We start from the raw sequence: 16,065 nt of genomic DNA, 5'->3' as shown, positions 1-16,065 counted from the left end.
AACACTATTTGCTCAACAGAGGCTTTACACATGCTAATACAGCCTCCCTGAGGCCATACCTTGATCTGAGCACAAGAAGACACCTTACTCATCAGGTTAACATTTTAACTTTCCATGACAGTAAAAGGTACGGTAACTGTAGGACAGTCATTAGAGTAATCAATCCTGGAAAACTTCTTGTGGGGCCAATGCAAGTTGAAAATGTAATTCAACAGACAAATATTTTATATGTTCTGGGCATCATAAAATTGGCACCCACTCAAGCTAAATACCAAATCTCATTAAGACTGGCACAATTACATCAATAATTAACACTGGCTATCATAAACACAAACTTCAGGCATTTTCCCTTCATTAGTTACAACTAATCACATTATTCTGTAATAAGGCCATTTTCCTGTTGTTTCTTAGCTTTTATGCCCTGTACATTTAGGATTAAGTTTATAACAACACACAAATGTTATCCAATATTTATACAATTCAACCTTTATTTTTTAAAAGTAATTAAATCAATGAAAACCATGCACATGGTATTACTTTTATTGAACAAGTTGAAGTGCAACAGAAATGATGTGTAAGATTATTCCTGTCATAAATAAGTGAAACCATGAGAAATTTGATGGGAGAACTTAAGTTAACATACACCATCTATACGACGGTGATGCACGGTGGTGCTCTCCTTTAGGTAGTCGGTGACTCCAAGTATACCCAAACAAATCCAGTCCAACAGATACAGAGAAATGTCTTGAGTATCAGTTATCTTTGGTTGCAAAACAAATCATCTCAAAACTCATTGCTTCAACTTTAAAACAATAAACATTATTTTTCACTGGTCTGTGGGTTCTCTGGAGGGCATTCTACTGCAATGGGCTAGTGTAGCTGAGCCTAGAGGATCTATAGTGGCCTGGCTCACATTCCCTGGTGGTTGGCAGGCTAGCTGACATAAGGGGCCACACTCATATCTGGCAATTGGTCAGTCAGTTGGGAGGATGACCACATGTCTCTCATCATCCATCAGGTTAGCAGGACTCTTTCATAAGGTGGTGGAAGAGTACCCAGCAGCAGGAGAGAGCAAATGACAATTGTGAGCACTTTTTAAGACTCTCCTTACCTGACCATTTCTTATCACCCCACTCTTATCTAGTTTAGGTCAGCATCATCTTCTCCCAAGACCAGTGTTTCCACCCTTATGCCCCACTTCTCATGCTCTATTCTCCACACAGTACATAGCATTATTCTTTTAGAGACAAATGGAATCAAGATCCTCTTCTGCTCAAAACTGTCCACTGATTTCCATGGTAACAATCCAAAGATGTCATCATGGCCTACAAGGCGCTGAATGGTTGGGCCCCTGGATATCCCTCCAATGCCATCCCCTACCACTCTACCCATCACTCTCTATCAACTATAGTGGTCTCTTTGCTATTCCTATACCATGTCAGGCATATTCCTGCCTCCGAATATTTGAATTTGCTGTTGCCTCTGTCTGCAATACTATTTCCCTAGATAGCCACATGGTTTACTCCCATCAAGTCAATTTCAGTTTCTGCTTAAATGTTCCTTAACAATGAGTCCTTCTCTGACCAACATGTAAAATACCAGATACCTTGACACCAATGTCTAAACCTTACCCTGCTTTCTTCTTCATAGCACATATCCCTCCATAGCAGATAGGTATTTGTTTCTCTGTCTCCCTACACTAGAAAGATCCTTTAGAACAGGGATTTTTTTTAACACTCAACAAGTACCTACATGAGTGCTTTGCCTGACATATAGTGGGAGTTTAATGAACATTTTTTTAAAGATTTTATTTATTTATTTTTAGAAAGAGGGAAGGGGAAGGAGAAAAAGAGGGAGAAAATACCAATGTGTGGTTGCCTCTCACTCGACCCCCAACTGGGGACCTGGCTTGCACCCAGGCATGTGCCCTGACAGGGAACTGAACCAGTGACCCTTTGGTTTGCCGGCCAGCACTCAATCCACTGAGCTACACCAGTGGAGCATGTTGGAGAAGCATGTTGGTCCATTCAGGGTAGAGGGCTTAGGTGGGAAAAAGGGAGTGATGGGTAGGCTTAAGGATATGCAAGAGCAGGCTCTGACTGGTTTTGCTCCGTGGATTTAGTTGTCTTACCAAAAGCGAAAGGTCATCAGTTCTACTCCCAGTCAGGGCACATGCCTGGGCTGCGGGTCAGGTCCCCTAAGGATTAAGTACAGTCTTTCAACAGATTGGAGGTCCTGATAAAGAGAGGGAAAACAGTTTGGGGAAGTTCTTGAGCAGTCAAGCTAAAAGGATGTCGGGTTGTAGTTGGGCAGAGGGATGTTTTAATTAGACTCCTGACATGAGAGCGTTTCTGCTGATAAGATTCAGGTTTCTGCCTGGGATGGGGGGAGGGAGGCTAATAATGAGGGTTGCTAGAAAAGATTCATGACTGTTAACCGGGTTGACCACATTGACTATGAAATTATCGAGAAGGGAGACAGAGAAAAGTAAGGCAAGGGGCTGCATGCACAAATAAGCAGATGCTCTTTACAGACACGGTTAAATGGTTGGAGAGTCTTGTGAGTAAGCGTCGGACAAGCAACGGTTTTTACGAGGTGACCGTATTAGGTAAATGGTTCCCTACCTTTGGAGCCTGGGAAGTGAGAATACTAATCCATGTTGAGGGGCGTGGTCCCAAAGAAAGCCTTAAAGGACAGCCAGGTCTCAGGCCTAGAAGGAATGGAGTTTAGAGAAAAGCTGATCTGAAAGCGGGAATCTCAGAGGAAGACTGGTTTGAGATTTAAGGCTGGGAAGGGAACCGAAGCAACAGAAAACACTGACACTCCCTTTCCTTTATTTACCTTCCTCAAAACCTGCCGGCCGCGCCACACACACCTCCGCAACCAGAAAGTATGCAAAACAAACGTAGATACACCAGCTCTTTTCAACTCTCCGCGGAAGTGCTCGTAATGGATCTCCTCCGGGTCTGCGCTTTCCGACTGGCGGAAGCTTCCGCCCGCTTCGACCCGCTTCCGCTCACGATTTAATTGGGCGGGTCCGTCCCTAGAAGTCACTTCCGCCTGACCCCGCCCCTCGATCCCTTTTTGGCCTCTTCCGGCTTCAGGCCGCGCCCCATCTTCAGCGGCCCCGCCCCTCCCCACCCAGGGCCGACGGGCGGGCCCCGCGGCGCCGCTTCCGGTGCGGGCCCCGCCCCGGCTGTGGCCCCCCGGCTGCGGACTAGTCGAAAAGCAGCGGTGGCGCTGGGGTCTGAGCTGCTGCTTCTTCCACCGCCCGCGGACCTGGAGCTCCTAGTACAGGTAAGCCATGCGGGCCTGGCTACCCCAGTCGCGGCGGGAGCGGGGGCTGTAGCAGGTGGAGGCGACGGAGGGGCAGGTGTGCAAGGATAGACGTGAAGGCGCTGGCTGGCGGAGACCAGGGACCGCGGAGAAAAAGTCAGAGCGCTGGGAGGAGACCGGAGACGCTCTGCGCCCATTAAGGTGATTGGAGATAAAGGGATGGGCCGAGTAAGGCTCTACCCCCATCCCCCAGGAACTGAGGAGGCGAGATAGATGGGGTAGAGACAATCAGAGAAGATCCAGGGGATTGGCGGGGAAGGCTGGGCAGAGGTAAAAGTAATCGGACTGGATTGGGGGGTATAAAAAGTGTGTGGGGGGGAGTAATCAGGGAGGGAGGTATGGGGCTCGAAGGAGGCCGGGGCTAGAGAGATCCTGCAGCGAAGGTACTGGAAGTGGTGAACGAGACCTGGTTCAAAGCTGCAAACAGTCCGTTGCTCCGGACTTGGTTGTCGGGGAACTTTAGGGGAAATGGGGGAGGGGACCGTGTGAAGGGATGAAGTGGCTTAGAGTTCTGAGACGAGCTTTTTAAATGTAAGCAGGTGGTATTGTTTGGATCAACTGGCTGCTTAGGGACCAGGGAAGATAGGCTTTTGGGGGTAGGGTGTGTGTATTGAGTTGTAGAACTGAGTCATTTCAGTCTTACTAAAGATGCTGCGAGACACATCCTCTGCTGGGGACAGCATAGATGGTGCCACAAGAAGCGGTTCAATGACTGGTAGGACTTGGTTGAAAAATGTCTTGCCCCTGGTTGACTGTAATGATTATAAGGAAAATTAAAATGGCCAACGAATAATTTGCCTTATTCTTTGGTTTAGTTTTCTTTGATGTAAATTGTTCATGTTTTAAAATGAACACTTTTGCTAACTGGATTTAATGTGGGTGTAAATCTTCCTGCTTCGTTACACTATAAAAAGGGCTAAAGCAGAATGAAAGTATGGTACAGGCAAAACACACTTTGTAAAGTGCTAGGCAAAGAATTAAAAGTAGTAGGAGGCAAATTGGAATTTGAATCTTTGTTAGAATTCAAAAAGTAAAAGCAGTGCTTCTAAGACAAACAAAATTAGAATTTATTTATTTGTTTTTTGCCTAGCTTTAAAAATTAGACCCTTTTTGCCTAACCCATTAAAATATTTATACATCAAAGCAGTTTTTATTGCTGGGGATGTGATTATTTCCCCATGAATTTTTAAAGATGCTGAAGATATTTTATTTTTTTTAACCTTTCCAACCAGTCCTAAAACAACAGAACAATGCAAATAGCAAGTCCCAGCCTGTGTGCAGTGCATTCTCTTTTCACGTGATGGTAACATTGTATGCCATATTGCAAGCCTTGTTCACTTAAAATTTGCCCAGGCATAGTAGTAAGCCCCATTCAGTTATGAAGCCTTGCTGAGGCATCAGAACTCAAGGGACGCTTGTTGGGGGTAGGGATTGGAGAGGCGGAAGGGAAGGGGGAGTAAAAGGAGGAGAGCTTGTGAAAGGGGTGTGTATTTGGAGACTGATTGGTAAGAATGCTGATAAACCAGCCCCCGGAATATTTTTGGCCTGAAAGCCTTTTCTTCTTGTATTCATCATAGAATATAGTAGAAGTGAATCTGAAAGAAAGGGAATAGGAAGTTTACTTGGCTGTGTATAAAAAAAAGCATTAACTTGCTCTTTAGATAATAGTGATATCTATTTCAAATTAATTAACTTTCAAATCTCCAGAGGCATACCCCCCTGTTTGTTTTTGAGTGACCATTGCAATTTGAAACTCTTGCCTCCTTGCTGGATTGGAGGGGGGCATACATTCTTTCATGTTGTTGAAATTGGATTCTTTTTAGGCTATAATGTCCTGTTGGCATGGCCCAGCCCACTTGAAAAGCAGGCTAGCAATTTGATCTGGGAAATTTGAAAAGTTTAGACTCAAGAGCAGTTTTCTAAATTCTTGTCTATGAAAGAAATCATTCTGTCCACCTGATAGTTCTGTGTCTAGTTTGGATGATAATTTCTTTCTCTGATGGTCCTGAGAACATAAGCAATATTTTCTATTTTGTAGGCAAGCTCTTCTTTTTCTTTATTATTGTGGTTTTCATATTTACAGCCTTTGTACAATGCAAGCCTAGTTGCCTTTCCAGTAGTAAACACATTAGTGTTTGGTATGTTGAGGGAGAGAGATCAGAACACAGATGTGTATATACTAGATATGCCTGGAGTTACTTCTTTTTATACCTGTAGTAGTCCATCCCTACTAAGATTCATCCCATATTCCCCTCTTAAATCCCGTTCCTCTTCTTCACACGCTTCCCTGCCTTACCCATCCCTGAACTTCCCACCACTCACCCATCTTAAAATTCAGGAACATACGTTTAGTATTCAGAACTCATACCTTTTACTGAAGAAAAGAAAGCCTTCTTATACCTGTTTTACAGAAGTGGGTTATTTTTTTCTTCCATTTTTTTTCTCCTTTTTTGTGTTTTTTATTGATCACTTAGGTTTAGACCCAGTGTGCTTCCTGGGCTGTACCCAGGTTCAGAACCATGCCAATTGGAGGGTGAAGCTCGTGGCCGTGATGGAGCCACTGCAACAGCAAGCAGCACAGCCACAGCCACCACAGCCACCGCAGCCACCGCACCCAGCTCCTCTGGGGATGGATGCCAGAGAGAAGCAAGGACAGCAGATGAGAGAAGCCCAGTTCTTGTATGCCCAGAAGCTGGTCACGCAGACTCTCCTTTCTGCCACACCAGGGCGGCCTTCTGGTAGCTCTTCCCTGGGTCCCTTGGTCAGAGTTCCTCCGGCCACAGCAGTGACCCGAGTTTTTGAACGGAGCAGCGCAAACTCAGAGCCTGAGGAAGAGGAGGGAGGCTTGGAAGATGACGGTGGGGATGATGACATTGCAGAGGAGGCTGAGAAAGAGGCCCGGGCTGCTTCAAAATATTCTCAAGGGCAGAAAGTGGCTTGCCAAGACCCCAGAGTGGCACCCATATCTGGTCTCCTTCCAGCACCAGGTCTCCCACCACATGGACAGCAAGCCCAAGAAGACCATACCAAAGACCATACCAAGGCCCCGCCTGCAATCTCCACAGCTGGACAGCCAGGCTGGAATCAGGATGAGCAGCTCAAACAGGTCAGTCTTTCTCATGTGCGGGTCATTTGTTCTTCCTAAAGGCTTAGCCAGAGCGGGTCGTGAGCTGCCAGGACCAAGGTCTGTGCCAGTGTGTGTGCCTTGTCACCCTACTTCAGTGACCAGCAGCTTAGGCGTGAATAGACTGGATTTTTTTATCATAACATGTTTTCTTGATTAAAAAGCAATGAAATGTGTGAGTCATTGCTCATATACATTATTCCAAGTTTGAAGTGAAAGAATGTCAGTATAATCTTTTTTTTTAAAGGAAGGATGAGTTTGCAATAATGTTATGAGGGGTAGCTAAAAATGAGGTATATGACTCTAATTATAGTTTTTCTAGTAGTAATATTAAAGAACAGGTTTTTTTAACTTTTTAAAAAATCCTCACTCTAGGATACATCTATTGATTTTAGAGAGAGAAAGGGAGAGAGAAAGAAACAGTGATTGGTTGCTTCTGTTCTGTGCACTGCAAGGGGATCAAACCCACAGCCTTCTGGTGTATGGGACGAAGCTCCAGCCAGCTGAGCCACCAGGCCAGAGCAAAGAACAGTCTTGCTGAAGACAGTTTCTTAGCTCCAGGCTAACCCAGGATCATGTTCTTTAAGGATGGTTTTGTTATTTTGATGCTAACTCTAACTGACCAGAAGCACTTGCATTGTGTGCACATTTTCTAACAAGAAGCCTTTAGTCAGGATTTTATTTCACAGGAAAAGTAGACCTCAAAATTCCCATTTTAGCCAAGGCAAACTTAAATGATTTTTAAATATGGTGAGCATTAGAGTCATCTAGGGAGCTTTAACTACATATACATTGCAGAGTCATAATGAATTATCTCAGGGAGTGGAGCCTAAGGGATCCGTTCCCAACAAAGCCTTTGACTTCTAAGACCTGCCATGTGCTTTTCCTCACCCAAATAACAGGATCAGTGATAAATTGTTCCAGATTAAGTGACTTATTGGTGCTTGGGTGGGGAGCTCATGATAAAGCTAGTAATTTCTGCGTACTCCCCGTAAGTGCATAGTCTTCATCGGGTCCACTGGTGGTGTTTAGACATCAGTTACAAAAACTGAATTTTCACACAGCAACTTAAGTCACCTATGAAAAGTTCTTTGGAACCTGAAAAATCAGCCTTTTTATATAAAGGAGCCTGTGCCGTTGATCTGAGTTTATAACAGCAGTGTCAGCAGGAGGTTTCCAAAGCCAGCAAAGTGGGGTCCAAATCTCATCTCTTTCATTTATTGCCCTGTGATCTTTTAATAGGACTCTTCAGCTCTCTGAGCCTGTGTCTTCTGTCTGTGAGATAAAAATCTCACAGGGTTTTTTTTTTTTTTTTTTAGTGAATAAAAGACTATTTTTATTGTAATCCCCAGTTGCAAATGGCAATCACACACTCTAATGAAAGATTTACAGAAGTTATCAGACTTAGTGGCTAGCTGAGAGATATTTAAATATTTTGTGAGCTACTTGCCAGGAATAACAACGAAAACTTTAGAAGGGGAGCCCAAGGCATTTTACGGCTCCATATAGTTCCTTTTTCCTTGTGGCATACCGTTTCCCTTGCCTGATTCAGTGCCTTCTCTGGTAGAGAAGTGCCACACTGTGAAAGGATGTTTGAATGCAAGCGGAAGAGAGAACTGGTGCAAGGCCTACCAGGGAGCCAGTGTATTAGCACGTCCTGCCAGGTCTCACTCTTGAAGGTTGGCATCTTCTTTGTTGATTGAAAAGAAATGAAAAAATGGAGGCGATAACAAAAGTATTAATAAAATAACAGGTTTCTGGCTCTAGTTTCTCTCTTTTTCTGATGTTACAGTAAACTGGTGTTTCATAGTCTTGCATTTTCATGTATTATTCTGATACTGTCTGCTGGGAGCCTAGAAGGGGCTGCGGAGAGACGGTCTGCAATTGAAAGTTCTTTCAAGAGAAGGAGTTCTGTCGGGTTGCGGAGGGAGTGGAAGAGAATGTTGTGAGGATTGACTGAGCTAGCGTGTGGTTAGGTGGTGTTGCTCCTCCAGGTGCTCTTTCGTACAAACAGTACCACCTCTGCTGATTTTGCACAGCCCTGCTTTGAGGCAGCGAACACGCTGAGACACAAAGGTTTTTTCTTAGATCGCCAGGGAGGTAGTGGCAGAGATAGGACAAGGATCAGAAAAGCCTGGCTTCCACGACAGCAGCAGCCTGGCCGCCAGCCCAGACCTGCCTCCCGGCTGATTGCTCTGGTTAGCAAGACATCTGTGAGTTGCCGGCAGCCCCCGCACTCTACTGAGTGGTTGGCAGGGTTCCATGCTGGCCGCTGAGTCAGCTCATAGTGGGATCCCGCCCTGACGGCACTGGGAAAGTTCAGGCCTGAGGCGGCTGGGCTGCCCCTGCGTTGGCAGCTGGCCAGCCTTTGCGTGTGTGCGGTCGTTCCTAGAAAGTGCAGCCGCGTGCGAGGAGCAAGTGGAGCTCCAGAGCCTGTCTGTCTTCAGGAAGTGCAGCAGGTGTTGAGGTCAAGCCATTAGAGCTTTGAAAAAAGAGACTCTTCAGAACTGGCGTGTGCGTGCACACATGTGCATGTGACGGCAGGCACCCAGCACTGGGTTCTGGACGGCAGCAGCCTGGTGACTACACAACTCAGGGCTCAGGGGGACTGGCTGTGGGCTTCTGAAACTCGTTGAGTTCCTTTTAAGTCTCTGAGGCATACTCACTAATTATAGACTGCATGGCAGAGCACTGCTGAAATGTTTTATAATTGCCAGAGTAGCTGAGGCCTAATCTTGACTCCTGAATTTACTTTGCCCCTGGATTTGAAGATCAAGAATTGGGTGAGGGGGTCATTGGTAACAGTGGCTTGAAATCTCAGATATGTACCTCCTTTCCTTCTGAAATTTAATTTTATAAAATCATTGTGGTCTGTGCCCTCCTCCTTTGCCTGATCCTGCTTTTATTCTTCTTTTTAAATTTTTTATTTATTGATTTGAGAGGGGTGGAGGCAGGGGGGGTGGAGAGAGAGAGAGAGAGAAGGAACCTGTTTGTAGTTCCCCTGATTTATGCATTCATTGGTTGATGCTTATCTGTGTGCCCTGACCAGGGATCATCGAACTTATAACCTTGGTGTATTGGGAGGATGCTCCAACTGAGCTACCCATCCATGGCTGATCCTGCTTATAAAGCAGTAAATGATGTGCTTGGGGATGTAAGAGCCATTTTTAAGTCCTGCTTTGGAAGAGGGGCTAAAAAAAATAATTGGGAGAACCTATAGCAATCATCAGGAACCATAAGACTAGTTTTTTTATTATCCAAAATCTTTCATTTCTTAAGCAGTTATTTACTAGAGAGCAGAAATAAAGGATCTCTTGCTTCAGCAAAAATTACGAAGATTGCCCTGGCTGGCGTAGCTCAGTGGATTGAGCGTGGGCCTGCAAACCAAGGGATCACGGTTCAATTTCCAGTCAGGGCACATGCCTGGGTTGCAGGCCAGTTCCCAACAGGGGATGCATGGGAGGCAACCATACATTGATGTTTCTCTCCCTTTCTCCTTCCCTTCCCCTCTAAAGATAAATAAATGAAAATCTTTAAAAAAATTTTTTTAATTACAAAGATTGACACAAAATGTTCTAATTGTTAATGTATTGTAGTGTTCATTTTGTTCTTTTTATACAACAAACTTCAGGAGAGGCTTCTTTGGGCCATGCTCCATGGACTAAGGCATGCTTCTCCCTCAAGGAGCCCATCACCATCTAGCGGAGGCGGTGTGGGAACCTCAAGAGGGGTTGTTGGACCTGGAGCCGCAACGATTTCACTCTGTCCTAAGTCTGCTGAAGCCAAACTGCTCAGTCTGAGCTGTGTGGGCAGATAATTTTAAAACAAGATTTTGCTTCAAACATTCACACACCAGGGTAAAAGAGTTAATTTGGTCGATAGCATAGCTAGCATAACTTGGTAAACCAACAAGAATATTCAAAGGTATTTTGCAAGACTTTGATGGGTAGGAGAGGCGGCATGTATCTTTCAACTGAAAAGCAGAAGTTGAAAAGCTTAAGGGCTCCACAGATTATCCTTTATTTCTGAAATCCCTTAGAACATGTGAAGTCAAAATAATTTCATGGATTCTCTTTGAAAAATCTTTTAGAAAATAATTGCTTCTCCAGCCTGGATCCTTAGAAAGAATGTAGGATTCTCTTACATCAGAGTGGGTGGGAAGATGAATAATGCCTCTGAGCCCAGGGTTTTAAAGCCAATCAGATTTCAATGGGCAGAGTAAATAATTGTAAAACAAGACAACAAAGAGCTGAGTAGCCTTTCTCTCAAGGGAGATCAGTGAGCTGTCAGCATACAACCAGCTAGGGGCTGTTGGGTAGTCAGTCTTCTGTCCTCCCGAAGAGAGCAGTTCAGGCAGCACAGGCTTTGTCTGGAACCCACTAGTGAAGCCAAGTTACCAGAAGGGCATGGACTCCCTCCCATACCCTAGATAGATGAAAGATGGCTTGATAGGCATGTGGGAGCCAGAGTGTGTGGGTCTGATTTTCCATACCTTGGCAGTTAGTTACTCTAAATGGGAAAGAAAAAGGATGACTGCCTACTTGGTCTCCAGAATCTCTTAGCCGAGAGTCCCTCTAAGCAGTAAGGTGTCTTCTCTTGGGTTCAGCCTGGTTTTCATGGTACATACTGCATGTCTTTGGAATATTAGATGCTTTTTGTAAAGAGTGTACAAACTGTTGCCTGGCAAAAAATAAGGTCAAAGCTTTCCCTACTTTCTTTGTAGGTTTATCTTGCCTGCCCTTTGCATCTAGTCACAGTGGAATTCATCTAGGTCAGTGGTTTTCACGTGGAGGGATTCCCCACCTCTTCCTGCTTCCAGGGCATGTTTGGCAGTGTCTGGAAACTTGTTTGGTTATGTTGATTGAGGGGAGTGGGGGAGAATGTGCCACAGGCAAATTGTCGGTGGACACCAGGGATAGTACTAAACAGCCTGCTATGCCCGGACAGTCTTCCATAAGAAAGAATTTTCAGGTCCAAAATGCCCCAGAGGATGGTAATCCTCCCTCACCATCCTCAGGAAGTGATTTTAAAGGTATTACAAAGGTGGGGTTTTTTCCCTTTTGATTTATTTTATTATCTCCCTCCCAAATTATAGCAAGCAACTAAAAGCCATCTTCCTATTAACACAAATTGTACTTTCTTTCTGTATTTGCTTGTATCCAAGCTTCTTGATCATTTATCTGCATTTCCAGAGTCATTTCAGATCTTCCTAAAATTTATTGTGCATTGGATTCATTAATTTCACTTTCTCCCCCAAAGCTCAAAATTATCTAGTATGACAGAGATTTTGATGTAGTTTTCATATCGCTCTAGACCCCGCGTTTAAAAAATAAAGATACTACAAAAGTGGAAGAAGAATATCAGTGTGAAAGATCTTTGTAAAGTTTATACTGTCATACAAAAGCTAGGTTGAATTGTTATCGGCCCCTAAATACTCTTTGGAGCTACAACTTTTCAGACTTTGTAGGTACTACCTTTGTAGGTAAGATGCTCCATGAATCCTAGAGCTGTAATAACTCCTTTTTTTCTAGAGTTGGGGCCAAACTCTCGTGTTCTGGAGTTCTCTGAAACATTTCAGGATTATGCAAGCTGACACCATTGCACTTTTGAAGCTGCTTCTTCCATTTTAAAGTAGGAATGTGTGCATATTTCTTCTTTAGGTAGAAGTAAGCTACATAGTAACTTGTTACAAAGACAAGATCAATGACTTAACTTGGGTCCTGATCCTTTCAACCAAACACTGACTCCTCCATGTGTGTCCCATCTCCCGTGCTGTCCTAATTTTTCAGGGACTTGCTCTATTAGTGAACCTCCATTTCCTTGAAACTTTGGACTCTCTTCTGAAACCTTTTCCACATTCACAGATCTTCTAGTATCTCACCAAATTTTTTAAAATTCCCTTAATAAATATGCCAGATTCGATTGTTACAAGAAAATGAGAGGTCACTTTTAAAAATGTTTTCCTTCTAGCACATCTTCCAGCTTTTCTGTAGTCCTGTCTACCCTTTCCCCAGAACAAAGCTTCTCGGAGGAATTACTTGCACTGCTGACCTCCACTTTGTCACCTCCTGCTCACTCCTCAACACTCGTCCAGACTGTCTCTTCCATGTCCCCAAAGTCCCTCTTGGTAAGGCTGCCTAATGGCCCGTATGTTGTGAAGCCCAGCCGGCCTTCCCCTCATGTGCTGCCTCAGCAATATCAGATACAGTTGACCCCTGCCTCTGAAATGTTCTCTTTTGCTTTCTATAGCCCCATTAGCTTATTTTCCTTATCTCTTTCTCTTCTATCTTGACCTCTAGAACTCCCAAGTTCCTCCGGGGGTGGGGGTGGGGGCTCAGTCATAAACTATTCTATATGTTCCCCCTGGACAATTTCTTTCACTTTCATGGCTTAAATATTATTCTGCAAACATTTGATTCTGATACTTAATGTTTGAGCCAGTGTTTCCATTCTGAGCTAAATGGGTATATTCCTTACTTCCTTGACATTTCCACTTAGATTTTTACTGGCATCTCGAGTTTAACTCCTGTAAAACTAATCTGTTGGTTTCCAACTTATTCCCTCCTTTATTTTCCTCCTCTGCGAATGGCATTTCTATAGAGTTGGTCAGTCATATCAGAAACCTTCGAGTTGACTATCTGTCATACTGTCACTCCATATGGTGATGTCCAGTCCATCACCAAGACTTATCAATTGTCTCGTCTAAATATCTAGAATCCTGCCACTTCCCTTCTCCACTGTTACCGGCCCAATCCCAGCTACCTACCTACTGCTGTGGANGTTTAACTCCCATAAAACTAATCTGTTGGTTTCCAACTTATTCCCTCCTTTATTTTCCTTCTCTGCGAATGGCATTTCTATAGAGTTGGTCAGTCATATCAGAAACCTTCGAGTTGACTATCTGTCATACTGTCACTCCATATGGTGATGTCCAGTCCATCACCAAGACTTATCAATTGTCTCGTCTAAATATCTAGAATCCTGCCACTTCCCTTCTCCACTGTTACCGGCCCAATCCCAGCTACCTACCTACTGCTGTGGATACCAACTCGTTTGTCTTCCCTCCCCCATTCGAATACGTTCTCTACACAGCCCCTGCATGTATGGACATAGGCATATGTTGGACATACTGCATGTATGTCCAACCTTTTGGTGTCTCTGGGCCACACTGGAAGAAGAATCATCTTGGGCTGCACATTAAATACACAAACACTAATGAAAACTGATGAGCAAAAAAAAAGTCTGTGCATAATTTTTGTGAAATCCACCACTGCAGCTAAGCAGAAAAGTCCGCACGTAATAACCGTAATTATGCAGCAGCCCTTTTGATAACCTTTTAAATCGTTGAGCAGGTCCCAAGTTTGTCATCATTAATATAGAAAATGTACATATCTAAGTAATAAAATGTCATTGATTTTTTTGAAATATTTTTTATTCTAAAATTAAAAGAAAAGAGGGCAACATAAAAGTAGTGGGATGTTTGATGTTGTATTTGAGAAGCCAGTGCATCAGCATCTGGTTTCATAGAAGCAGTTGCCATTCCCAGTGAGTTCTCAAGGTGCTCAACAGATATTTTGGTTTTAATTTTACTCTTAATGTGTTTCATTCTTGAAAATTGTTGCTGGCAAATGTAGGTGCTGCCAAATAGCAATGACATGAATAAGGTGTGGTTGTGAAGCAAGGGAAATTTGTCTCTGAGAAGATAGGACCTATAAAAGTCCAGTGAAAAAAGAAGAGCGAGAGAGAGATGATCAAATTTCTCTTTAAGTTGAATGTCAGACTGCAGGTCTATGCATTCCATTGAAAAATTAGCAGGTAACATATTTATGTCAGTTGAAAATGGAGTTGTAGCCCTGGTCATTGTGGCTCAGTGGATTGAGTACCTGCAAACCAAAGGGTCGCCGGTTCCAGTCCCAGTCAGGGCACATGCCTGGGTTGCTGGCCAGGTCCCCAGTAGGGGGTGCTTGAGAGGTGACCACACATTGATGTTTCCTTCCCTCTCTCCTTCCCTTCCCCTCTCTCTAAAAATAAATAAAATCTTAAAACATACAAAAAGTTAGAAAAAAAGAAGATGAGGTCACAAATATAGGAAAATATTGACTATTTTTCCAGAAAGCTTGAGATCTGTTTTCAAATTCTTGTGTCAAATTGAAAAGCAAGGCTGCATATTTTTCGCCACTCACAGGACTCTGTTTAGCCAACGTGTCAAAATGCATAGAGTTGTTTGTCTTGATTTGAGCTTGCCGTAATTTCAGTTTCGTTTGGAGCGCTATTATGGTTTGAAACATGGTATTTATCAGTTGGTTTATACCTTGAAGATGCATGTTTAACTCACTTAAATTAGCAATTAAATCCACTAAAAATGCTAAATCTGTAAGCCAATTTCATCATCAAATTTGGCACAAGTTTGTTTGATGATACCATAAACAACTTAATAACATGTAGCAAATCATAAATCTTTTCAACATTTGGCCTCAACTTAGCCATCTTACCTCTGAAAAGTAAGTTATGTCGCCATAGTGTCAGCATCAACACTTCGAGGAATTCCTGGAATTGGCAATGATTCAGTACCTTGGCCCTTGGAAATTCAGTCTTGGTGATGATTCGCATGGTGTTACCCATTTTTAAAGCCTTTGTGCATAAATTTTCTTGATGTGCTATGCAATGATACTTCATAAAATGTGATTGTATCGTCTTCTATTACTGTTACAAGTCCCTCTCTTTTACCTACCATCTCCAGGGCACCATCAGTAACTGTACCAGATTTCTTGACAATAGACAAAGAAAATCACCATAACATATTTTTTACTGCTTCTTATAAATCTCTTGATTTAGTTGTGTGTTTTAATGGCACTAAAGAAGCCAACTCTTCAGTGACTTTATATTCATCATTAATACCTCTAATAAAAATGGCGAGTTGTTATATCTGTAGCATCAGCGCTATCATCCATCACCAGAGAATACAATTTAAAAGTAGCAGGTTTACTCTCCAAACTTCTTTCGATAGATTTTCCAATTTCTTCAGTTCACCTGCCTGTAGTCTGGTGAGACAAACTGATTTTAGAAGTATCCCCCTTTATTCAGGGCAAAATACATCTGCCACACTTTGTATATATTACTTAATAAACTCACCATCAGTAAATGGTTTTTATTTTTTTGCTCTTAAATATGCTACCACATAACTAGCTTTTGCAATGGAGTCTGCCCAGATTATAACTTGTTGAAAAAATTTTGTTGAGAAGACAAACGTTTTTTCAGTTCCACTCTTTTGTCCTTACAGCACAGTCCTTCATATGCATTGAACTTGACAGCATGTTTTTGTATAGAATGCCTTTTCAAATTACAGTCTTTGAAAGCTTGTGCAAATTCCCTACAAATAAAGCAGAACACCGTAGGATTTGCCTTGAAAAAAAAAGGAGTCATCTATCCACTTTTCATTAAACAATCTTCCCTCATCCGTAATTTAAAAAAAATTTTAATTTTATTATTTGTATTAAAGATTTTATCTATTTACTTCTGGGTGGGGGAAGGGAGGGAGAAAGAGGGAGAGAAACATCAGTGTGCGGGAGGTACATCAATCAGGTGCCTGTCTCACGCCCCCAACT

General features: G+C 43.1%; 1 protein-coding gene across 4 annotated transcripts in view; it reads left to right on the top strand.

The window, feature by feature from the left end:
- Positions 1 to 3,189: 3,189 nt before the first annotated feature.
- The window catches only part of ARID3B (AT-rich interaction domain 3B), a 50,742-nt gene continuing 37,866 nt past the window's right edge, over positions 3,190 to 16,065 (top strand). For 3 of the 4 annotated variants that reach the window (XM_037047042.1, XM_037047041.1, XM_037047039.1), the window contains exons 1-2: positions 3,190 to 3,297; positions 5,811 to 6,442. In XM_037047042.1, coding sequence (XP_036902937.1) covers positions 5,888 to 6,442 — 555 coding nt within the window. In that variant the 5' untranslated portion in view covers positions 3,190 to 3,297; positions 5,811 to 5,887. Of the gene's footprint in view, positions 3,298 to 3,330; positions 3,478 to 5,810; positions 6,443 to 16,065 lie in introns of those variants that run through there. The other variant, XM_037047040.1, reaches the window with a different exon arrangement.

Source organism: Sturnira hondurensis, unplaced genomic scaffold (genome assembly GCF_014824575.4).
Source record: "Sturnira hondurensis isolate 20B ecotype Veracruz unplaced genomic scaffold, ASM1482457v3 Scaffold0005329, whole genome shotgun sequence".
NCBI classification, from domain to species: Eukaryota; Metazoa; Chordata; class Mammalia; order Chiroptera; family Phyllostomidae; genus Sturnira; species Sturnira hondurensis.
Note: the sequence above shows the minus strand (reverse complement) of the source record. Positions and strands in the feature narration are given on the sequence as shown.